Raw genomic sequence first — 26,438 nt, forward strand, 5'->3', positions numbered from 1 at the left:
AGTGGTGTGAGTGCAAACGACCAGTGATCACCATTTGTAAAGTTTGTTTACCTTTAGGTTGCCACTCACTTCCACTGTGTTGACCACCTTAATCCTCAATACCTTCCCCTCCCCCTCTCCTTTCCTCGTATTTGGAGACTACAGTGTGCACAATGCCCTGTGGCAGAGTACCAGTTCATCTAGTATGGACCTTCCAATTAACTGACTTCTTACTGGCCATGATCTGCCTTTCCTCAATGATGGTACTCCTACTCACTTTAGTGCCTCTCGTGACTTTGCTTCATTGATCACTACATGACAAAATCGTTGTGACAGTGACAAGTTTCTGCGGGTCCTGTCACTTCTTTGTCATTGCCCGACGGACCGATTACAATGTTGGGTGCTTCGGACAGCCAACTGGCAAGTGTGTGCCTTTGCTGTTAACTTCACACTCTTTCTCAGATTGCATCAACCAGGTTATGCAAAAAAGTCAGATATGATCAACACTGCTGGAACTGCTGTTCCCATTTCTGCAGGTCCCCCTCCATTGACGAATATAGTGCAATAGTGGACCAGAGACATTGCCATTGCTGTTAAGGAGTGTCTAAGAGCCCTGCAGCATTTCAAGCAACATCCTTCACAGACTAACTCTCTCTCACTTTTAAGTGATTTGGTGCAAAGTCTCACCATGTAATTTGATGCAGTAAGAAAGAATGCAGGGAGTGCAACGCCTCATCTGGGAATACACCTCTTCATCCCAGGTGACTCAAGCTCCAAAGATGCACAACTGTACCAGGTCTCTCACTGCAGGTGGCATTTGTGTTGAAGGGTTGGCTCTTGTTGAACACCTTGTGACCCACTTTGCAGTGTATTTGCATCCTCTTCCTACACAGTTGCTTCCTAGTTGTGCGAGTGTCAAATGGAAGACATCCCCATCACGCCTAACCAAGATGAATTATGTAACGAACCTTTCAGTTTCAGAACTGTTTCAGGCTCTTGCTTAGTCTCATTTTATTGCCCCAGGCTCTGATTAAATTGTTAGATGACCAGTCATCTGAATTTTACCCAATGGGTGTATATCCTCAGGGTTTTAAATTGTATTTGGCATGATGGTGCCTTCCTTTTGCAATAGTATCACCACCCCTATCCTTCAGCCACACAAAAAACCAACATTCATTGACAAGCTACAGGCCAATTAGCCTCTGCTATGTGCTCTACAAACTGCTTGAAAGGTTGGTTGCCAACTGATTATGCTGTGTTGTCAAATCTTTGGGGGCTTTTGTCTCCATATCAGCATAGTTTTTGGGAGGGACGATCCACAACCAAACATACAGTTAGGTTGGAAATGTCAGCCGGACAGGCTTTCACCAAATGCCAAAAACTCATTACAGTTCTTATGACTTACACAAGGCATGACACCACCTTGTGGCAAGACATTTTAATTAACCTCTGTGACTGGGACTAGACTACTTACTGATTTTTGTCAGTTTTTATCACACTGCTTGTTCTAGGTTACAGGTAGTCCTAGACTCAGCTCCCCATGGCTCAAAGAGAACAGTATCCCATAGGGTCCTGTGCTCAGTGTCGGTCTCTTCCTCAGTGCCATAATGGGCTGCTGATGTCTTATCAGGTGACTAGTCACCCCCCCCCCCCCTCACTATATGTCAACTGTACATTTGGTACAGCTCCCACTCTGTAGCCTCAACTGATCTCAAACCCACCATCTGATGAGCCTCTAATTGGAACCTTTTTTATGGTTTGCAGTTATCAGCTGCAAAAACATGGCTCATGCATTTCTCTTGCTGTACTGCAGTCCATCATGATCCAGATCTTTACAGAGGTACCCTGTGCTTAGATGTTGTTGCACAGTCTAGATTTTTGGGACTTCTCTTTTGCAAAATGCTGACTTGGCTGCTGGCTGTTGCTCTATGCTAAACCTATAGACAGTCGTCTTGCTGATGTGGGGGATCTTCTCTCTTCAATTCAAATGCTATGAATTCTTTTTCTCCTATGTAACTGCCATTCAAAAATTTCACTATCTTACAACAAACCCTATTATTTTTGCATATGCTGGGCATGGCCCCTGACATCCACCTTTCAGTGGGATTACCCTTTAGAATGTGCCTTGCAGCTATCTGCCTAGGCTTCAGTATCTCCTACTTAGAATGTACTCCTTGTGTTTTCCCACGCATCGTGCCTTCATTGGCACACAGGCGCCACATCAGGACCAGTCTATTTGTTTCCCAAAATCTTTCACCCCCTTGGCTTTTTGTGTCAGTTCATTTCAGTTCTTCAGGAGTCTCAGGGTGTCACCATCTTTTACACTGATAACTCCAAAACCCTGAACAGGATGGTGTACTCATGTCTCCTGCTGGTCAGGAGCACTACTTATTACTGGGAAAATGTAATCTTTTTACAGCAGAGCTGAAAGTTGTTACCAGCACCGTACATTTTATTAAACATGCCTCCCTTGACTGCGTTTTAATATGTTGTGACTTTGTCTCCAGGCCACTGACTGCTGTTATGTCACACTATGGTCTCTGCTATTCATGACCATCTCACTGAACTTAGTCAATTAGACCATTTGGTTTTCTTTCTCTGGATCCCAAGTTGTGGGTGTCTCAGGGAATGTACTGGCCAACTGTTTGGCTAGAGAAGCACTTACTCAGCCCCTCATATGCTTTGACAGCCTTAATTGCTTTTAGTTGTAGATTCTCTCTCTTCTCACCACTCTGTTTTCCATTTTAGAGGCTGTAGTAGTTGTTGAACTATAAGTGCTTGTTGATGCCTTCACTATAAGCTTCAGTGGTGGGGTGGGAGAGATGCCTCCCATCGTATGCAAAGGCCAGGATCACCTAACTGCTGCCTTACCTCGTTCTCTAAATTTTATTATTCATGGTTCAACTGATGTAGATTACATTTTTAGGTTTTCCATTTCAGTGTTCTGGATCTCAAGGCATTCTTTACTCTGTAGCTATCATCGCTTTCGTGTTGGTTGGCAGTCTGATGGGGGTGGGGTTTCTCTCACTATGACTGAGCCCTTGGACGCAAATCATCTGCTCTACCCTGTGTACCGATCAAATCCATTTACTTTCACTTTACCATAAATTGTTTCTCAGCTTTGGCATCATTAATGGCTTCAGTGCTTGCCATTTGCTACCCCCACATTCTTTCCTCATCCGATCACATTCCTGGTGCGTGTCACTACCTGCAGATGAACGAACTTGTGACCAATGGACTGATGAAATTTGTGTTTACTCCCTTGGTCCCTACTGACCCAACCAAGGTAATAGATTTCGCCTATGGATGATCCCAAGGTGACTTACAGTGAACATGAAACATGAAAACAGGATGGAGACAGAACTACAAAAAAAGAGAATACACATTGGTAAGCAGATGGCGAGTCAGTGCTTCACTGGATGACATATTAGCTCAAGTATGGTAACATAAGAGGTGAACTTCGGAATGAGATGGTTCAAATTTCATAAAGCTTCTGTGAAATTTTGTAACAGTGAAGATTACCACCTTCAAGGAGTAACCATTGAATTCTAATTATTACAACAGAACAGAATTATGTAATTAAATATTTTTTCATGTCAAAGTACTTGTCTGCAGCCTTGACACATACTAAAATTTCAGCACCATATTACTGTGGCATTCTGCTAGAAGATTCACAATGTAAAATGCAGTACAGTGTGGTAATTCTTTTCCTGCATTTGAAGAGAGTAACTCTGCAACAGTTACTGCTGAAATGGTCGAAGTGCATGACAACAATGCATGATCATCTGCACAGTAGTAGTTATGTAGTGCAGATGCCTCCAGTGCAGTCAAACAAGTCCAACTGATGAACATAGTAGCAGCTCACACTTTCAGGAAGACCTGCTAACTGCAATAGAAGTGAGGTGCTAGTGCAATTGAGTTGATAGCAGAAAAATGGAAAATCAGCTGTGGATCAGTTTTAAGTATCCTGCATGACATTTCTAACATGAAAAATGTCGCAGCCCACTGGGTTCCACAACTGCTTAATCCTATTAAATAAGCCTGCTGCACTGAACCAGCAGTGGAAATGTTGCAGCCTTGTGGGGCCAGTCCAGATGACTTTAGATATCTAAACATAAGGGACAAATGTTGAATGAATCACTATGACCATGATATGGAGCAAAGCAATCAGTGGAGTTGGGTGGAACAACCACCACTGCTGAAAAAGGCAAAGATCCGACCGTTATCAAGCAAAGAGATGCTGAGTGTTTGTGATACCATGTTTTGGTGCTAACAGGTTATGCTCTTAGTGGTGAAGTGTTACAGGAGTGTACTACAGAAATTTCTATCAAGGTTAAGGAGAGTCTGAAAAGATGTATCTCAGGATGCCAGAGGTTTTTTGTCATCACAACATTGGTGCAACTCATTCCACACGCAGCTTGTTTAGACTAAATTTTTGCCTCATCCTACCTTTCTCCTAATGTGACATGTAGTGACTTTTTCTTCTTTGCTAGAGTGAAGAAACTGATGTGTGAGTGGCTTTTCTAGAGTGACAAACATGATAGTCAGGATGGAAAATTTCTTGATGAGCCAAAATGCAGACTCCAACACCTTGGGCATCTGCTGAATCCTCCATTTTGGAAGGGAGGAGGACTGTTTAATTGAAGGGTGAATATTTAGGGGAGTCCAGACACCTGACAACATGGGGCATGCATGTGCAGTTGCCTTTATAATTATTAATTAGGTTTTGCTAGAGCAAAAGAATTTTTCAAAGAGCAAAATAAACTGGCTGTATGAGACTTGGAGTAAGTGGTATAAAATGTGCTTTCTTACATTGAAAAATAACATTGACATATTATGATGAAACAGTGATTATTTCCTAACCTCTGTTGTGTGAATAATTCAGTTAAAGACTGTTACAGTCTGTTGTCTCCAGAATTTTTTTAATTGCTTTTGAGAAGCAGCTCAGTAGCTGAGGCATCAGAGTGATGGAATGCCATGTTCAGGAGCCCTGGTTTGATTCCTGGCTAGGTCAGATTTTCTCCACTCAGGGACTGGGTGTTGCTGCCTTAATCATCTCATCCCCATCTACGTGCAAGTTGCCGAAGTGGTGTCAACTCAAAAGACTTGCACTAGGCAACCGGTCAACTTTATGGGAGGCCCTAGCCACATGACATTCCATTTCAGTATAGAGTTAATTTTTATTTCTAAAATTAAGTTTAATGTCTGAAGTAAATTCATTCTCATGTGAATGTGTTCATTTAGGTGGACTCTACCAATTTTCAAAACTGGCTTAAAGAGGGACTTTGAAGTAGAAGATTTGTATGCGCCCCTGAAAGAGCACAAGTCATCCTCACTGGGAGAGAGATTTGAAAGGTATGTGAAGAATATGATGATCTACAGTTTTTGAATTTGTGTGGGAAGGTGGGAAGAAAAGGATTGAGATTACTTCCTTGTGTGTGTGTGTGTGTGTGTGTGTGTGTGTGTGTGTGTGTGTGTGTGTTTTCCTTTTATTGATTGAAAACAAAGTTCCAATTTTGTTATTCCAGGCTGTGGAAACAAGAATGCAAAAAATCAGCAAAAAATAAAAAGGACCCCAGCTATGTACGTGTAATGCTCAGTGCATATGGTTGGAGATACATGATGTATGGAGTAATCCGAGCAACTCTTGAACTATTTGTCCGGTTTGTACACACATGATTTTGAATACCTGTTACTACTAGAATTCTAACATAAGTACCTGTCCTGCCCTCTTTTCTCCCTCACATCACACACATTACGTGTTATGAACTGTCTTTACTCTTTATTTACGTTTGTAAAATAGAACGGAAAAGTACAGTATGTCATTGATAGTAGTGCTTTGGAAATAATTATTTACAATTTTTAAAACTTATTTTTATTTTGTGTGCATATAAAATAAGTTCAAAATAGGAGTAAAATTTTATCTTTTTTGGGAATTCTTCTCTGTGCAATAAATCTATATACTCACTAAAACATGTGGTGGCATTATACGTATTTTTCATTTATATGTGGCTTTTTGGCCCCCTTACTTTAAGGAGTGAACAGTGTTTGCATGTGAAAATGGTCTTCTGACTGAAAGTTCAGATGTAGTCATATTTCCCGAATATTTCATCAGTGCAAATGACAGACTTATAAGGTCTGACAGGCAAATTGCTGCAGCCTGCTATTTATGTAAATTTAGGTGGGAAAGACAGGCATAAAGGTATCAGATTCACTTACCAGTAGTGAGCACTTTGTTAATCACCCCTAAAGATTTCTGTCCTTTTCACCTGACAACCATTTCTACAACCACCTCATGGCAGCCATGGGATCAGTTGACATAAACAGGTTTCCTGGTGTTTCATTAACTATTGAGTTCAGCCATGTTGTGCATGTTCTTATAAGCAGACCCACATGTGGCAGTTCTGTAGTAGTTAAATGAAAGGAGCAAACCTCAGCTTCAGTACGACTTGACGTGAAGTGAGTCTATAATCAAAGTATATTTCCAGGAGTGAAGGCACTGATTTGATAGTTCTCAAATTCTGAAACCCAGTTGCTGTTGTATTTGTCTCCATACACAGTAAAATAAAACATAACTAGTCTTACAGTTAGCCAGTGCAAATAGTCTTACTGGGAATGTGTGTGGATGGAACAGTCATTAAACATTACTCTCCATTTGAACATCAGGTTTCTGTCAGTACAGGTACCTTGATCGTTGAAACACACTGAACAATAAAATGTTGTGGGGAAGGCTAACCAAAGGCTGTGTTTTATTGGCAGGACACTTCGAAAATGTAACAGGCCTACTAAGGAGACTGCCTACACTACCCTTGTCTGTCCTCTTTTAGAATACTGCTGTACGGTGTGGGTTCCCTACCAGGTAGGACTGACGGAGTACATCCAAAAAGTTCAAAGAAAGGCAGCACGTTTTGTATTATTGTGAAATATGGGAGAGAATGTCACAGAAATGATACAGGATTTGGGCTGGAAATCATTAAAAGAAAGGAATTTTTTGTTGCGACAGAATCTTCTCACGAAATTCCAATCACCAACTTTCTCCTCTGAATGTGAAAATATTTTGTTGACATCGACCTACATAAGGCGGAACGATCACCATGATAAAATAAGGGAAATCAGAGCTCGTACGGAAAGATATAGGTGTTCATTCTTTCTGTGCACTATAAGAGATTGGAATAATAGAGAATTGTGAAAGTGGCTTGATGAACCCTCTGCCAGGCACTTAAATGTGATTTTCAGAGTATCCATGTAGATGTAGATAATAGTTAAACAACAACATTCCCAACTACACATGAACACTCTTTTCTGGTTCTGGCCTTCTCACAGAACAGGAAAGTTTTAAATTAATGTAAGATGTTTGAACAAATTTGTTGAAAACTGCAACATCAAAAGATCTGAACCAGTAATCCATAATTTTCAGCATATCACCTGTGCCACAATAAAAAAAATGCATTGAAATTTCTCATTCTCTATCCTCTTAGCATTCCATTTCCATACCCGTGAATGTAAAAATTCTGGCATGTTAGTCACGATGTAGAAATAAAATCAATCTGCCATCTACCATTAACTTTTTCAGGTATAGTCAAACAATGGAAATTCCTGGTAGAAATTTCAATAATGTGGGAAGACAGATTGCTACTTACTGTGTAGAAGATGCGTCAACTTTCAGACAAGCACAGTTAAGACAATTTACACAAAGCTTTTGGCCACAGCCTTAGACACACACGCGCGCGCGCACAGCTGTGGCCAAAAGGTTTGTGTAAATTGTCTTAACTGTGTTTGTCTGAAAGTTGACGCATCTTCTACACAGTAAGCAGCAATCTGTCTTTTTCCCACATTATTGAAATTTCTACCGGGAATTTCCATTGTTTGACTGCAACATCATGTGGGATGCCACCAGCAATCGGGTGGGGGAGGGGGACTAGACTGCCAACAGGTGGAAATGTCAGGAGGTTGTGGGGCAGGGAGGTGGGGAAAAAGGAGGAATAAAGGAGAGGAATGGGGAAAGATGGGTGGATGCATTGGCAGGGGGCTGGCTGCAAATAAACAGGGTGGGAGATGAGAGGACAGAAGGGGGTGAAAACTGTTGGATGGAGGGTGTTGGAATGTGTTGTTAGAACAACTCCCACCTGCACAGTTCAGAAAAGCTGGTGGTGGAGGGAAGGATCCAGATGGTTTGGGTAGTGAAGCAGTCATTGAAATAAAACATGTTGTGTTCAGCTGCATGTTGTGCCACAGGATGGTCCACTTTGTACTCTTGGCCACAGTTTCGCAGTGGCCATTCATCCTGGTGGAGAGCTGGTTAGTAATCATAACATTACAAAAAGGTGCACAGTGAATGCAGCAGAACTGGTAAATGAAACAGCTGCTGTCACAGGTGGCGTGGCCTGTGATGGGGTAGGATAAACCTTCACAGGATTGGAATAGGAAATGATAGGTGGGTGGATTGGGCCATTTTTGCATCTGGTTGGTGGACATAAGATGTTGTGGAGGTTTGGTGCAGTGACACCTATTCACCCCAGTACCTCAACCATAAGCTAGTTGATGGGGAATCATTCATGTCAACAAAGCCTTTTTTTGTGTAGCATTTAGAGGACAAGTTGGGGGAGATGGAGGGCTTCTCCAAGATGCGTTCTGGGTCAGTCTTGATCAAAACAGCATCCTCTGCCCAAACATGGACACTCCTCGGCAGTGACAAGCTGGGGATGTTTGTTTCTATCATGCCCCATAAGAGCTTGAATATGGTTCAGGGACTTATATTCCATAGGGATCTTCTTTTGCAGTCTGGCGAACTGCGCACCAGCCTAGAATGACGAGGTGTTCACTTCATCCGGTGCATCCTTTGGGGTCAGAGGAATAAGCAGGTTGCCACCGGTGCCTTTATCTTCACCTTTGAGGGTGACACATTACCAGAGGAGGTAAGGTGATGGTCTACCGCTATGTTGTCAAGCCATATATCCCTCCCCCGATGCAGTCCTTTAAGTGCTGGAAGTTTGGCCGTTTGTCTTCCCGCTGTACTTTCAGCCTGACATGGCGAGACTGCGGACTCCCATTACATCCCAATGCTCCATGTGCCCTGCCACTCGTCTGTGTCAACTGCAGAGATCATCATTCACCTTGCTCGCCAGACAGCAGGATTTTACAGAAAGAGAGGAAAATCATGGAATATAAAACCCTGGACCGACTGACCTACACTGAGGCTAAGAGAAAAATATGAGTGCCTACATCGTGTGGCTATGACCACCTCATACGCCACTGCTACGAGAACAGTAGAATTGCAACAATTCCAGGCAGCACCCAGAGCGATAAGTCTACACCTGCCCCCTTGACGGTGGGGGCACTTCCCTCCCTGTTGCTCCTACTCCACCTACTTCAGGAGCAACACCCCCAAACCATCGGGGACATCAGTCCCCACTTTCCAGCCGGAAAAGCGTAAGTCTTCTTTGGCTCGTCTCACCAGGAAGGGGTCCCTTGGGTCCCTCCCTTCTGGGGTTCTGACTAGTGGAATAGCGGACACCTGCCAGTGGCTGAAGCCGCCACAGGTAGCTGGTCGTAGGGCTTCACGGTCCTCCTCTGTCACTGAGACTGACCCAGTGAAGCCCTCCCAGCCAGAACCACCGATGACAGTGAGAAAAACAAAAAAAGAAGGCACCCATCCCACTGCTCCCTACAAGCTCTGCATCTGAGGATGAGGTGGAGAGTCTGGCGTCCGCTGAGGATCTAGATCTTGCCGGAACCTCAGACATGATGGATGTCGAACACACACATACTCAATCTGTGGCAGGTGGTGACCCCTCCTCGGTCCCTTCACGCCATTTTCGGCCACGGACAAAGTCATTCACCAGTGGAATTGCAGCAGTTTCTTCCACCACCTTCCTGAGCTCCGCCAACTTCTCAGTTTTCACCCTTTCTTCTGCATTGCTCTTCAGGAAACTTGATTTCCGGCAATGCGAACCCCCGTCCTCTGTGGCTATGGGGGTTGTTATAAGAACCGGGCAGCATATGAGAGGGTATCTGGTGGCGTCTGCATCTATGTCCTTAACTCTTTTTACAGCGAGTGTGTCCCTCTTCAAACACATATAGAGGCTGTCGCTGTTCGGGTGTGGATGCCGAAGACTTTTACTGTCTGCAGTCTATATCTTCTACCAGATGGTGATGTCCCACAGCATGTCTTGGCTGCGCTGATAGCCCAACTGCTGCCACCCTTTTCTGTTACTGGAAGATTTTAATGCCCAAAACCCTTTATGGGGTGGCTTGGTGACAACAGGCCAAGATGCTGTCATTGATCACCTGTTGGCACAGCTCGACCTTTCCCTCTTAAATGATGGTGCCTCCACACATTTCAGTGTGGTGCTTGGCATGTCCTCAGCCATCAAAGTTTTGATTTGCAGCCCTAGCCTTCTACCGTCTGTCCAACGGAGTGTGCATGACTACTTGTGCAGTAGTGACTGCTTTCTGATCTTTCTGTCACTGCCACAGTGTCACTGCCACAGTGTCACTGCCACAGTGTCACTGCCACAGTGTCACTGCCACAGTGTCACTGCCACAGTGTCACTGCCACAGTGTCACTGCCACAGTGTCACTGCCACAGTGTCACTGCCACAGTGTCACTGCCACAGTGTCACTGCCACAGTGTCACTGCCACAGTGTCACTGCCACAGTGTCACTGCCACAGTGTCACTGCCACAGTGTCACTGCCACAGTGTCACTGCCACAGTGTCACTGCCACAGTGTCACTGCCACAGTGTCACTGCCACAGTGTCACTGCCACAGTGTCACTGCCACAGTGTCACTGCCACAGTGTCACTGCCACAGTGTCACTGCCACAGTGTCACTGCCACAGTGTCACTGCCACAGTGTCACTGCCACAGTGTCACTGCCACAGTGTCACTGCCACAGTGTCACTGCCACAGTGTCACTGCCACAGTGTCACTGCCACAGTGTCACTGCCACAGTGTCACTGCCACAGTGTCACTGCCACAGTGTCACTGCCACAGTGTCACTGCCACAGTGTCACTGCCACAGTGTCACTGCCACAGTGTCACTGCCACAGTGTCACTGCCACAGTGTCACTGCCACAGTGTCACTGCCACAGTGTCACTGCCACAGTGTCACTGCCACAGTGTCACTGCCACAGTGTCACTGCCACAGTGTCACTGCCACAGTGTCACTGCCACAGTGTCACTGCCACAGTGTCACTGCCACAGTGTCACTGCCACAGTGTCACTGCCACAGTGTCACTGCCACAGTGTCACTGCCACAGTGTCACTGCCACAGTGTCACTGCCACAGTGTCACTGCCACAGTGTCACTGCCACAGTGTCACTGCCACAGTGTCACTGCCACAGTGTCACTCTTGTGGGCACCCCTCCAGACAGGCTATGAATAATGCTGATTTGGACTTGTTCACCTCCATTGCCACTAATGAGCCTCTTTCCACTGACATCATTGATGTGGTGGTTCACACAATCACCACCGGCATCATTTCTGCCGCGGACTCTGCAATTCCCTGTTCGGTCCCCTCGGGGAGGACTGCCTTGGTGGCCACCTAAGATTGCTGAGGCAATTAGAGATTGCAGGGGGCCCTCCAGCGTCATAAGTGGCACCCATCATTGGAACACTTGATGTCCTTTAAACGGCTCTGTGCGCGAGCCCACCGCCTCATTCGCCAATGCAAGCAGGAGTGCTGGGAAAGATATGTCTCCACCATTGGCCTCCATACCTCTCCATCGTAGGTTTGGGCCAAGATTAGGCGGGTCTATGGCCATCAGACCCCTGTCAGTGTACCTGCACTTCCCCTGAATGGAGCAATCTGTACTGACTGTGACACAATTGCAAGCTGCTTAGCGGAGCATTATGCTCAGATTTCCGCTTCTACAAATTACCCGCTGGCCTTCCGCTCCCTGAAAGAGCGGTTGGAACATCAGAGCCTTTCATTTGACACGTGCCACCCTGAATTGTACGATGCTCCATTCAGTGAGTAGGAATTCCCAAGTGCCCTAGCCACTTGACCTGATACGGCTCCTGGGCTGGATCGCATCCATTATCAGATGCTCAACAGCTCTGTGACCTGCCAGTGATGCCTCTTAGACCTTTTCAACATGGCGGGAAAGCATCGTAATCCCTGTGTTGAAACCTGGCAAGAACCTACTGGAGGTGGACAGCTACCGCCCAATTAGACTCGCCAACATTCTTTGCAAGTTGCTCGTAAGTGCATGGTGAGCCGGAGGTTGATTTGGCTACTTCAGCCTCACAGCCTTCTGGCTCCTTCTCAGGGTGAGGTCCGTAAGGGCCGCTCTGCCACAGATTATCTGGTCTGCCTGGAGTCTGCCATTGGTACGGCCTTTCCCCGCCATCAGCATCTGGTTTCTGTCTTTTTTTGACATGCAGAAAGCGTATGGTAAGACATGGCAACATCACATCCTCACCACACTTAGGGACCCGCTCCAGATTTTTATTCAAAATTTTCGGTTACTTCATTCCTTCTGCATGCAAGTTGGGCCGTCCCATAGTTCCTCCCGAGTCCAGGAGAATGGGATCCTGCAAGGATCTGTCTTGAGTGTCTGCCTCTTTTTAGTTGCTATCAATGGGCTCACTGCAGTGGTGGGAAAGCCAGTATCAGCTTCCTTGTCTGATGATGACTTCTGCGTATACTATAGCTCCATTGGCATTGCAGTTGAATGGCAGCTGCAGGTGTTATCCGCAAGGCGCAGTCTTGGGCTGTAGTGCATGGCTTCCAGTTTTCGGCCGCCAAGACCTGTGTTACGTATTTCTGCTGGTATTGCACTGTTCAACCTGAGCCATGGCTTTGTCTTGATGGCAAACCTCTTGCTGTGGTGGAAATGCATTGGTTTTTGGGATTGCTTTTTGATATCCGGTTGACTTGGCTCCCTCATATTTGGTAGCTTAAATAAACGTACTGGCGACATCTTGACACTCTTCGTTGCTTGAGTCACACCAACTGGGGTGCCGATCGGTTTACTCTTCTATGACAGTATCAGGTGTTGATTCAGTCCTGTGTAGATTATGGGAGCCTGGCTTAGGGTTCGGCATCGCCTTCAGTGTTGCGGTTGCTTGAACCCATTCTGCACTGCATGATCAGACTCGCAACTGGTGCTTTCCGCACAAGCCCTGTCAACAGCATACTTCTGGAGGCTGGTGTCCCTCCATTGCGGATCCAGCACCACCAACTACTGGCCGCTTACGCTGCACATGAAGCTTGCCCAGGCATCCCAATTACCATCTCCTGTTCTCCAACTTGGTTGTCCAGAATGGTGGCCCCAGTCAGGGTGTACGATCGTGGTTCGTGTCCGGGCTCTTCTCTCTGGGATTGAGTTTTTCCCTCCTCCACCTCTTTTCTGGGCCCCTCCACACATACCCCCGTGGTGTGTGCCCCGCCCATGCCTTTGGCTCGATTTGGCACAGGGTCCGAAGGACTGTCCCTCCTGAGGCCCTCCGCCGCCGCTTTCTTTCAGTCCTTGGTGCGTTTCAGGGCTCTGATGTGGCCTAAAATGATGGTTCAATGGTTGCTCATCGAGTCAGTTATGCTATTACTCTAGGGGATCATTCTGAGCAACACTCATTGCCGGCTGGCTGCAGTGTTTTCACTGCCGAGCTGGTAGCCATCTCTCACGCCCTAGAGTATATCCGCTCCTGCTCGGGTGAGTCCTTCGTAATCTGTAGTGACTCTGAGCAGTTTACGAGCTATTGACCAGTTTTTTCCTCGCTCTCGTCTGATGTTGGCTGGCCAGGAGTAGCTCCATACTCATACCCATTGGGGCCGCTTTGTGGTCTTTGTGTGGACCCCGGGTCATGTTGGCATCCCGGGTAATGGACGGGTTGACACACTGGCCAAACAGGCTGTCAGTGCACTGGTGTTGGAGATTGGCCTTTCGGAGTGTGGTCTCATGTCAGTTTTGCGGCAGAAGGTAGTTCGTATCTGGGGTGATGAATGGCGCACCCTACCTTCACCCAACCAGCTTTCGCATCGTCACGGAGACTACCGGTGTGTGGCGCTCCTCCTTGTGAGCCTCTCGCAAGGACTCTGTTGTACTCTGCCAGCTGCGCATTGGCCACACCTGGATGATGCACAGTTACTTATTGTGCCATGAGGACCCACCTCTGTCGCTGTGGGTCAGCATTGACGGTGGTCCACATTTTGTTGGGCTGTCCGCTTTAACTGCATTCAGGCAGACATTTGCACTGCCTGATACGCTCCCTGCAATTTTAACAGGTGACTCTGCCATGGCAGGCTTAGTTTTGAGTTTTATTCATGCAGGGGGGTTTTATTGCTCGATCTGAAGGCGTGTATCTTCTTTGTGTTGCGTCTGGCCTTTTGCCTACGGTTTTAGATTGGGGGTTTTTCCATTCAAAATATATGCAGCTGTACTGGTTCTTCCTCAATGTCTGCAACACAACCAACTCCAACAGCTTACTGTATATTCCTTGCAGTATCCATAATATAATTGTCTGCAGCCACACTTTCCAAGTAACACACACTGCCACGCAGCGAAGTAGATGCTACTGCACTCCATTCACCTGTGTTGCAATACACATTCTTACTCACTTCCGTACAGCACTCTTCCTTTGTCTGCCACTAGAGCTACCTCAGACTTCATAATTTGTAACATAACTGTATTTACCAGTGCTAATATGCTGCCAGTAGCTGAGATTGTCCAAAGCAGGCCTTTTCAAATGAGATGATCTAAACCAGGTTTGCAGTTGAAATACTTTATTTGCACTTTGATGGTGAATGATTTCCAGTACTACACAGGACTGATGTTCTTTAGTAGGATTGAGTGCAATTGCCTAATATATTAACATAAATATAATTGTTCACAGAAATTGACATCTGGCAAATGTTTATAATTAAGAGCGTCACTGTATGAAACCCTTAAAACACTGTCCTTGAAATCTTAAAAGTGGGCTCGGTATGAAAACTGGTCTGAAAATCATGTGCACTACTAAAGTTTGACACAATCAATAATAATCGTAATAATTTTATTATAATTACACCTACACTGCCCAGTCTTCATTGAAAACACTTGCAAAATTATTGCAAAATTTAGATACAGCTTAGCACATTCTATGGGTTGTAATTTGTGCTGACTCTCATGTGATAAATTCCCTGGTATTGGCAGATATAGACCTTGCACATTCCATAACCTTCCACAGACTGACTAAAATACCTTAACAACCGCCTCTATTTTATAAGATTCCAATAATCAAAACTACATTCAGCTAGTGTTACTTGCTTTACTGTCATTGATGACAGTTAAAAATTTATATTTCTGATTAAGTGAACAGGGAGGTAAATAGTTCTGGATGTGAACTGTTAGATGAAACAAAAATTGCTGTTGAGTTACGCTGTCCAGTTTGCCAAAATATGGTATTCTATGTCAGTAGCAGTGTTTTAATTGTGAATGCTAATTATTCAGAAACTAAGAGGGCAAAAGTTGCTAACACAATTTCAGCTAATTGAAAATCAGGGATGGAATGTAACATTGTGAAAAGGATAGTTTCTACTCACTACATAATGGAGATGGGTTTAACGAGGCCTTCAGCACGAACGTGAGCAAATGTGCCATGTTGGCTGAAAGCTTATTTTCTTTTAGTCCTTTTGTTATGCTTATCTGTGGCTCGGCATATCTGCTATATAGTGAGTAGCAGCTATCCTTTCCATAATATTGTAACACTTGTTCAGCATTAACTGAACAAATTTGACCATTTATGTGGTTTTTTATCTGCCTGTCATGTATATGTTTCCATGTGAACAGTGATGAAACTCAAAATCACTGGTATTTATAATCAAAAGGATGTAACGGATAATAAGGTTAAGTTGGCTAAGCCCTAAGTTTGACATTAAAGATTTTTGGTATTGCGCGCAGTCCACACATGGTCAGATCGATGATATTCACAAAAAGAAAATAATTTTGGGAGAAAGAAAAACATAACATCTGGATGAAATCCACTTGCTTTGTTATCAATTCCAAGTTATATTGGAGCAGATGCTTCAATACTCCCTTAACATCAACAACATTAGTGTTCTCTGCACTCGGTAAACTGTGAGGGATTTGCACAATGCCATTATTCCCTTCTTAAATTACCTTAGTTTCCCACTGAGGAGATCATCCCACCAGTCATAAACCCCCCAGGGGGCTCACGGTTCTTTTGTGAGTACGTGCGTGGCGAGCGCGAGCCCCGAACTATTGCAGCCTTCCTTCTTTCCAGGGCTGCATTTCCTTTCCTGTCAGCTCCTTTCCTCTCCTTGCTCCTGCTCCTTCCCCTTCCCCTTCGTCCTCTGCTCTCCCTCTCTGGGTGTCCTTGTTTATGTTGGCCCCACTGTCCTCTTGGTTTTGCAATTTGGTTTTGTTGCGTAATCACCTCATCCTTTTGGCATTCCCTGGTCCCCCTCTGGGGTTTGACCTCCATTACTAAATTTCTAATCCATAGTGAGATCCATTTGGGGAAGAGCACTTTACCTAGTGTCTCCGATGTATGCCCTCCTAGTTCATTCCATCTTTTCATTCACGTCGTTGTCTGATTCTAGGGTGCATAGCCAGCACAGTGGCCAGACAGTGTGGTGGGGTCACCATATACCCTTTCGGTTGAGCCTCTTCAACACACAGGGATCACACTTCTGATACCTGAGCTGTGACCACCTCATGTAAGCCTAGGAGTGGTTGCTTGTCATCCTGGAGCATTGGAACTCCCGGCAATGGCCGCTGTGCCAGATGGCCCTTGCTGTGGCTGGGTGGCGCCTGTGGGGAGAGCCACTGATCGGAGAGTGGGTGGTATCTGGGCACACACTATGCAAATGAAACGCATACGGGTCCAGAACACTGGCCATTCTTCTGTGGCAGTCTCTCTGCGTGGAACTGAACCGGCTACTCACTGGGAGGGGGGTCAGGCCCGTTGGCTATGGGCGAAACCTTTCCCCCACTATCTGGTTTGCACCAGGACTGGTGGGGATACTTTCACAAATACCAAACCTTTATTTTTTGTGGAACACATTGAAGACAAGTATGGCGAAGTGAACTCTGAGCAAGATGCGGTTGGGTTCATTGTTGATCAAAACTGCTTCAGCTGCCCAGTATGCGGCCCTTCGTGCCTGTAACCATCTTGGCACAATTCCTGTATTCATTACCCCCACGAGTCTCTAAATATGGTTCAAGGTGTGATTTTTCACGGGGACCTCATCCTTCAAACTGATGAGGAACTTCGGGACACTCTCAGATGGCTGGGTGTTCACTTTGTTCGGCATGTTCAGAAGGGTCCGAAGGACAGTCGCGTTGATACTGGTGCCTTTATCCTGGCTTTTGAAGGGGATACCCTCCCTGAGTTCAACAGATTGCCCAGTATATAAGAAGGCAAAGAAGATACAGGAGTATAAGTCCTGTGATTGTTTAACCTACACTGAGGCTTGTAAGAAGTATGCAAGTCTTCACACTGTGTCCACGATGTCTAGGTACGCTTTAGTTACATCTTCACCCCTTCCTCCCCCTTCCTTACCCAAGTCCCGAACCCCTCTCCTCCTTCCCTCCCCTGTGGCTCCCACACCCTCTCCTCCAGGTGCTACTCCCCCTCCCCAGCCAGAGAAGTGTCCCACTTCTTCGGCATCTGCCAGTCAAGGTCTGCTGCCATGCAATGACCGCAAGAACCACGGTCTGTGGGCCCCCAGGTCACCTGATCTTTCTTCTCCCGATCCTGCTGCAGCTGGCTCCTTCATGCCGCACAATCCTCGATCTCAAACAGAAAAGAGGAAGAAGTGTAAGTCCTGGGACAAGGAGCCTCTGTTGCCACCATAGGTCCCATCCCCGGCTTCGCAACCTGATTCTGATCTGTTGTTCATGGATGTCGCCCCCTCCTTGTTGGTGACGGGTGGTGACCGGGCGGCATGACTGGCTTTAGCCTGTACAACCCCCATTTGAATCATTCTGTGGTTATTCAATGGAATTGTACTGGATATTACCCTCGCCTTCCGGAGTTGAAATCCCATATTTTGTCTTACTCTGCAGCTTGTGTGGTTCTACAGGAATCTCATTTCACTGATGATCACTCACCAACCCTCTGTGGATTCCGTGTTTTCTTTCGAAATCGGGTCAGCCCCCTGCGGGCCTCTGGTGACGTTTGTATGTTGGTCTGTACAGACATTGCTACCACATGGATTCCTCTTCAAACTACATTGGAAGTGGTTGCTGTTAGGGTCCACCTGGACTCTGAGGTCAGTTTGCAGTCTTTATCTCCCTCCTGACAGGACTCTTACACCTGCTGCCTTAACTGCCCTCCTTCAGCAACTTCCTCCTCCCTTCCTCCTCGTTGGGGGTTTTAATGCTCATCATCCCTTGTGGGGCAGTGCATTTCCATCTAGACATGGTCTTCTCGTAGACCAGTTTCTTGCAGACCACGACTTGTGCCTTCTTAATGATGGCTCCCCTACTCATTTCAGTGCCGGTCATGGTACCTTTTCTGCCATTCACCTTTCTCTTTCTTCTCCCTCCCTCCTCCTTTCATTACACTGGTTGCCACATGACTACCTTTGTGATAGTGACCATTTCTCGTTGATTCTCTCACTCCCTTCCTGCTCCCCCATGGACAGGTTACCTCGTTGGTCTTTCCAACACACCGATTGGCCTCTATACACTGCACAGGTCGTTTTTTCTTCCTCTGTCGGGTTGTATTGATGTTCTACATGACATGTCTGACGTGATTGTTGGTGCTGCTAGCCTTGCTGTACCGCGCTCACCTGGATCATTTCGCTGCCAGCAAGTCCCGTGGTGGAGTACGGCCATCACCATTGCCATCCATGATTGCCGTTGAGCTTTGCAACACCTGAAGATGCACCCATCCGTTGCCAACCTTATTACCTTTAAATGCCTTCGTGCTAAAGCCTGTTACTTAATCTTACAGAGCAAACGGATGTGTTGGGAGTGCTTCGTTTCTTCCCTCGGTGCTACTGTCCCTTTGTCACGGGTATGGGTTACACTTCGCTCTCTCCAAGGTTGCTATCGACAATCCACCCTCCCAGGCCTTCACCTCCCGGATGGCCTTTGCATGGACCTGTTGATTCTCTCAGAATATCTTGCGACCCATTTTGCTACAGCATCAGCTTCCTATCCGGCTGCTTTCCTTCACCAGAAACAGTGGGCCAAAGCTTCCCCCTTATGGCCCTTGTCAGTCAGAATCTTACAACAAACCTTTTACTGAATGGGAACTTCTTTCTGCACTTCCTTCTTCTCATTATAGGGCCCCTGGCCCAAACTCCATTCATAACCAACAGTGCTCCACAACGGCAACATCTTGTCCGGGTGTTTAACCGTATTTGGCTCCAGGGTGACTTCCCTTCTCAGTGGAGGGATTGCATTGTGCTTCCTGTCCTTATGGCTGGTAAGAACCCCCTGTTCGTCGAAAGCTATCAGCTAATTAGTCTGACAAATGTTTGCAAGTTACTTGAACGGATGGTAGCCTGTCGGCTCAATTGGGTCCTCAAATCTCTGGATCTATTGTCCCCTTACCAGTGTGGCTTCCAAGAGGGACAGTCTCCAATTGATCATTTACTTCGCTTGGAATCCGCAGTTCGGCAGGCTTTTTCCCAGTGTCGCCATTTGGTTGTAGTGTTCAACCTTCGCAAGGCCTATGTCACGGCTTAGCGCCATCACATCCTACTTACACTTCATCAGTGGGGTCTTTGGGGCCCCCTCCCGATTTTTATGCGCCAGTTCCTGTTCCATCGGTTGTTCAGGGTTCAGGTTGATACTGTTTTTAGTTCTCCATGGACCCAGGAGAATGGCATCCCACAGGGTTCTGTATTGAGTGTACTTCTTTTCCTCATTGCTATAGATCGACTTGTGGCCTCTGTCGGTCCTTTGGTCGCCCTTGCTCTGTATGTGGATGATTTCTGCATTTGGGTTAGTTCCTCTTGGATGGCCTCTGCAGAGCAGCAGCTCCAGGGAGCTATATGGCATGCCTCTACATGGACCCTCTCATGTGAGATTCAATTCTCTCCTTTAAAATCGTGTGTAGTCCACTTCTGTCACCGTACTACGATCCACCCCAATCTAGAGCTCTATCTCGATGCACAACGATTACCTGTGGTCCCAACAGTTTCGTTTCCTGGGTCTTCTTTTAGACAACAAGCTCACTTGGATGCCTCATATCAGACGTCTGAAGGCAGGAGGTTTCCGTAAACTCGGTGTCCTTTGCTTCCTTGCCCACACCTCTTGGGGTGCGGACCGCTCCATCCTTCTCCGCTTTTATCGGGCTTTAGTGCTGTCTCACTTGGACTATGGGTGTCAAGTTTATGGTTCGGCTGCTCCTTCCGCACTGCACATGCTGGATCCGGTCCACCATCGTGGTATCCTTTTGGCCACTGGTGCCTTCCATACTAGCCCAGTTGATAGTCTCCGGGTTGAAGCTGGGTGCCCCCCCCCCCCCCCCCCCCCCCCCCCCCCCGTCTTTCCATTGGTCCCAGCTTCTGGTTTCTTTTGCAATCACTGTCCATTTCTCTCCCACTCATCCTTCCTATTCTATCCTGTTCCCAGACCATGGACGTCACTCACCTGATTCCCGCTCTCGGGTGGGTTTACCAGTTGGGCTCCACCTTGTCTCTCTTCACCATGATTTTCACCTTCCTTCTTTGTCCTATCTCCCACACTCTCGCAGGGTTGATGGGTTTAAATACATTAATAGTAGTTAAACATCTAATGAGGACAGGTAACTTAAACATAGGTCTGTTTTCCTTCCTTTAAAGTTTCTCCTTCTCCCTCTTTTCCCTCCTTTGTTTCCTCTCTTCTCCTCCTTTCCATCCTTACCTCTTCCCTGACTACCTCAGTTCTCCTCCACAGATACTTCTCACACTCCGGAGAATTGCAAAAAGCTATTTTCTTCTCCTTAGTCCAAAGTGCTACCAGTATCTTAGACAACTTTCCATTGTCTGCTCATATCTTACCTATCCCCCCTGTGGTACTGAAAACTGTGCTGCTTGTGGCACTGACCATGATGTTGATTAACCTTTGTCAATTACGCAAACACAAATGGCAAGGACCCTTTAAACATACTACTGCCAAACACTACTCACTATTTTACTTGCTTGTATACTGAACCATATTCCTTGCACAACATCACTGCCCATTTGCAAATGGGGAAAACTAACGCACATTTCCTGCAATTCTCAGACTAGCATCACAAAAACTTTATTCCATAAATACAAAAAGCAAACGAAATCAAATTATTAGGACGACACTTGAAGTGATTCTGTATAGTAGTTCTTACTGTAACTTTTATGCCTGAGTGCCTACTTATAATTATTACTTATTCCCATACTGGGAACAATGAATACTTCTTTGTTGTATTCAGCTTCACTACCTGAACTGATACACATACACCTTATATTATAGTTACAGAAAATGAGCCACACTGCTTACTCATGATAATACATACTATAAAACTAATGTTCTTATTTACACACCCACCGAACACTGTCCGCCACATACTGAAAGTTGTGATACAGTTACACACATTGCGAAAGACACATTGACTGTTCACAATATTCACAGTCAAGGAAAACATACACAAAAAGACTGCACTCACCTCACCACATGTTGTTGACTCAACTATTGCAGGGTTGTAGAGCTATCTTCTTCATCCATAGATGCATTTGCAGCGATTGTCAATCCCACTTCTGATGCCAACTAATGTGGACTCAGGGTGAAATGTCACTTCAGTTCTACGATGGAAGTGTGGCAGGGATGCAGGCTGATAAGTCACAATAAACATCAAAAGTCAGAAATTTTATTGAAACTTCTGTGACAATTTGTAGCATTGTGGTGCAGTGACCCTGCCCCCCTATATGCATGTGGTCAAGACTGTGTGTGTGTGTGTGTGTGTGTGTGTGTGTGTGTGTGTGTGTGTGTGTGTGTGTTTGACCAGCTGTCAACCAGTAGGTGAAGACGTCTGCACTCAGGAATGCTGATGCCAGGAGCTCACTCAGTGGTGTGTCCCGTTTAGAAGCTGTATGGTTGCTTGCCACAGATGGCAGCAGCATGGAAGTCTGCCGCTCGTGGTCTCGTGGTAGCGTTCTCACTTCCTGAGCACGGGGTCCCGGGTTCGATTCCCGGCGGGGTCAGGGAATTTCACGTGCCTCGAGATGACTGGGTGTTTTGTGTTGTCCTCATCATTTCATCATCATCCAGGACAGTGGCGAAATTGGACTGAGCAAAGATTGGGTAATTGTACGGGCGCTGATAACCACGCAGTTGAGCGCCCCACAAACCAAACATCACCACCACAGCAGCATGGAAAACTGCCAGAATACTTACAGATAATGGCAGCCTCCAGTCATGGATATCACTCTTGAGTGATGGAATGTGGTGCCAGGATGCCTGTACCAGTGCAGAATGGAGAGCCCCAATCTTGACTTGCTCCCCTTCCAGGTCAGAGCCTGGCAGCAGCTGGAGTGAACCTGGAGATGGTCCACCATTGGAGAGGCACAAAGTCTAGGAAAGACGACTTGGTGCTGGAAGATAGTGCGGCAGTGAAGGCCCAACCATCATGGCCACTGCTTGCTCTGGTACCTGGTGTACCCTCTCATCATAGTATGTGCTGCTGGACTGCTGATGCCTCTGCTAAAATTACCCATTGCTTTTATGAGTTAGGAGCTCGCTTGTATTACTGCGTTATTTCCAGCACCCTTTGGAACAAAAAATCCGTAGCCCGGCAGAGTAGAAACTGGTTGACCTGCTCTGCAAGAGCCCCATCTTAACACTGCTTTGGCAGAATTGGAGTGCTAGGTGTGGTGTGCCTCCTAAGGCATAGACAGCCCTGTTACTACAAGCATCGTGCCAGCACCTTAGTACCTGCCAGCTGCTTATGGATTCTTCAACTGCTGTGACGGAGATACTAAAGTACGCACTAAAGCAAAGAGTGTCTTGTTGGATTTCTGTTGAGCATGATGGAGGGTTGCAGGAACTGACACATTCCGTAGCAATTTGGAAGAATGTATGCGAGTCAGACCATCTTGGAGAAGTAGAAAAGATGCATGGAGCAAAAGTGTCTCACAGATGAGGAACCAACCAAAGAAGTCAGCTGTGGTGTACTACCTCTCCAGTGTACATAGCATGGATTAAAATGGCACCAAATTAGTAAAACAGGCCACCAAATTCTAGAATTGTATTTTAAAACAATATGTAGGGATCCAGATATGACATTGAGATAAGGACAGTAGTTTAGAACTAAGTTAAGCTTAGGGCCAGCCTATATTGTTATCAAAGCATGATGACAGTCTGTGGGAAGATCTGGTGATTCCATGGCAACTGAAGAACTGAGCATCACACCTCGTAGTTCTGCTGCTTCATTGGCAGTGTCCCAATACTGCTGTGGAATAGAGAGACTGGGGGGGGGGGGGGGGGGGGGGGAGAGAGTCTTGTAATGGCTGCACATTGTCCCTCAGCCACCATATCCAGCTATGGCAGGCCTGATGTTAACAGTGAGAGGGAAGGAGGGGTACACAAGGTGGTGCTCAGCAGTAGAGGCACCCCCTGGAGAAGGGGCCACAAAGCAGCTTGCCTAGAAATCATTCAGTTTGGCTGACACCATCCATTTCATGATTGTCATGCCAACTAGCCTGTGAAAGCATATTTACAAAGTCTAGAGAACCAGCTTTGAGAGAGGAATCTGGGAATGTACACAATCTCCCTATGTATCACTCCCATAGGAATTGGGAAGGAAAGATTAGTCTAATTATAGCACATACCAAGGTATTTAAGCAGTCATTCTTCCCAAGTTCCACTTGTGACCTTAAGCAGTGCTAATAACTGGTACATCGGGAAGTATTCTCTATTACGTGGTTCATAATTATTTACGGAGTGTAGATGTAGATTACACAGTTTTAAGGATTTGCAAATTAGTAAGATAATGCATTTCTGCATGTATTCTTGGATTGATTACTTATAGTAATTTTGGGGTGAACATTCCTTAAGTAAAAATTACATATAGTGTCATAAACTAATTTGTTGTAGTCATGGGTCTTAATATTTCTCATTGCTGAAAATGATTAGGATTACTGAAACAGTTACAGTTCATTTAACATTCACCATTTCATCTCCATTTTTTAAAATATACAGATGAACCGTATCTAACTGTACTTAACATACTTTAAGTGATGACTTGTCTGTTAGTATAATCTTTTAAATTAACTTCTGTTCTCAGGGACTGCAAGTAAATAAGGAGGTAGTAATTTTTGTATTGTTTCTAAGCTACAGAAATTAAGAAATAAACTCATGTTAAATTGTTTGTGTATCTTTATTGAAAATCATGATTGTTTTTTAGCTTTGGGGACATGCGTTGTAATATTTTGTGAAACCTGAAGGGTGGCACAGCCACTCTTTCTTGGTCTTCTGTTGCAGTATTTCACTCCAGGAAGTCAGATACCAATATCTGATGCTTACTTGTATGCAACAGCAGTGATAATGTGCTCCTTGGTGACTGCTTTGGTACTACATCCATATATGATGGCTATGTTCCATTTAGGCCTAAAGATGAGGGTTGCGAGTTGTTCACTTATTTACAGAAAGGTAAGTGGCATCCTCCTGCACAAAGCAAGGGTGGATGTTATCAGATGTAATACATTGGTACAGGATTAATTTCACTGAATTTGAAAAGATGTCGTGTTAGTTTTCAATCTCTGGCCCTTTTTATCTGTTTGGCAGCCACTCCCTTTCACAATAAAACTGCTACTGCACAGGCAAATTTATTAGTACCCACAAGAATTGTCTTCCAGAAGAGTTGTTAAATGTTTTTCAGTAATTTTATATTCACGTGTGGCAGATTGTGCCAGATATACTTCATTACTGCATTGTAGAACAAATAACAGCTGGATACAAGATGAGTCTGTCCTTTCACTGCCTGATAACAGTACAATATGCATTGACTGCATGGCTAATTAGCTTTTATATTGTGAATTCACACTTGTAACAATAAATCTCAGTAAACTAATATTAAGTAGGATGAGTCCAAATTGTATCAACAAATGACATTACTCTGTGGTCTACACAGAATAGGTACAGCAAGTGGCTAAAAATGACAAAAGCTCTGTGACCACTGTCTGTATGAAAATTACTCAATGAAAGTGCAAACAGAACTGAGCCTCCACACAATATGCTCAGCAGTGTGACTTTGTGAACACCACTTACTTAACAATGTGTGTAGGAAAGTTATAACAAAAATGTTAAAATACCCAGTTGTTAATTTTTAAATAACATAAAGTATGGGGTAAATAGATGCATACACCTACTAGACAAGAAATTACCTTGATTAATAACTGGTTACATATTGTCAAAATACTGTAGATGGTAGGTGCTATGTTGTTTAGCACAATTTTGGATTTGCCACTTTATCCCAGGGCTTTAGAAAAGCCAGCTGAGAAATTTCTGGAAACTTAGATTTCCCCACTGAGATTTCATTAACTTAAATGTTATTCCATCAAAATAAAACATTCCTCGAACAAGAAAAATTAGAAGTAAGATAGTGACCCAGGACTTCTGAAAGGATTACATTCTAAGATTGACAATCTGGAATCCAATAATTTTGAATAAATGTAACTTATTAATCACACAGTTCTCTGAAAAAGTCTTCAGGAAGAAGGGAACAAGAGTTTCCGGTCAGTGTCAGAACAACCAATTATTTTTAGTGAATTACAGATTTTGGGTATTCCATTAAAGGAAAGTGTCAAACCACTTAAACTGTTATCAGCAACCTGAAAAACCACAGATTGGACAACAAGGCCTTGAAAATACAGAAAAGAGCTTGAAAATTTAATATTTACATAGTACACTTATAACATGTGTAACAGGGAGTAAAAAAGAAAAATAGTAAGTGGGGTTATGCCATGTTCATAAATTTAAAGTGGCAGTAGTCAGCACTGCTGCTGGTGGAGGATGGCAGAATCTTTAAAAACCAGTTGACTTTGTTAAAATAGTGTCCTTTATACAGATTTTCATACTAAGGAAGGACTGCTTCTTCAAAAACTTGCTGCTGTTGCATTTCTTCTGCCTTACGGTACTCATTATGTATTAGGACAGAAATGATAGTTACACGCAATTACATGATGATGTCTTTACAATGGGACCTTTGATGGTACTGTGCTTTTTGTGAACAATTTAAAATTTTATTTTGCTCATGAGGGAGAAATGTCCCACCTTACAGACAAGAAAATGATTTAAAAAAGTGAATGAATTAGAATAAATATGCTGTCAAATGACTCCTTTGATTAATGTAGTATATACACCAACAAGAAATGTTCAACAGGTATAAAGTTCTGAGTTTGTATACACTTCCTAAAATTAAGCAGGTAAGCCGTGAGTTAAAATCTTTCAGTTAAGCTACTATTATTTAAAAAAAAAGGACTTTATAAACTTTACTCGCATTTAAATTGGAAATGTGAGCTTAATTTGTGTATTTTAATATATG

The 26,438-nt window shown here is 44.9% G+C and overlaps 1 protein-coding gene across 3 annotated transcripts in view; it reads left to right on the top strand.

Annotated features, from left to right (window-relative positions):
- LOC126163018 (probable multidrug resistance-associated protein lethal(2)03659) overlaps positions 1-26,438 on the top strand; it is a 262,484-nt gene that overhangs the window by 159,806 nt on the left and 76,240 nt on the right. For 2 of the 3 annotated variants that reach the window (XM_049919887.1, XM_049919885.1), the window contains exons 3-5: positions 5,224-5,334; positions 5,508-5,642; positions 24,340-24,544. In XM_049919887.1, coding sequence (XP_049775844.1) covers positions 5,224-5,334; positions 5,508-5,642; positions 24,340-24,544 — 451 coding nt within the window. Of the gene's footprint in view, positions 1-5,223; positions 5,335-5,507; positions 5,643-24,339; positions 24,545-26,438 lie in introns of those variants that run through there. The other variant, XM_049919888.1, reaches the window with a different exon arrangement.

Source organism: Schistocerca cancellata, chromosome 2 (genome assembly GCF_023864275.1).
Source record: "Schistocerca cancellata isolate TAMUIC-IGC-003103 chromosome 2, iqSchCanc2.1, whole genome shotgun sequence".
Lineage (NCBI taxonomy): Eukaryota > Metazoa > Arthropoda > Insecta > Orthoptera > Acrididae > Schistocerca > Schistocerca cancellata.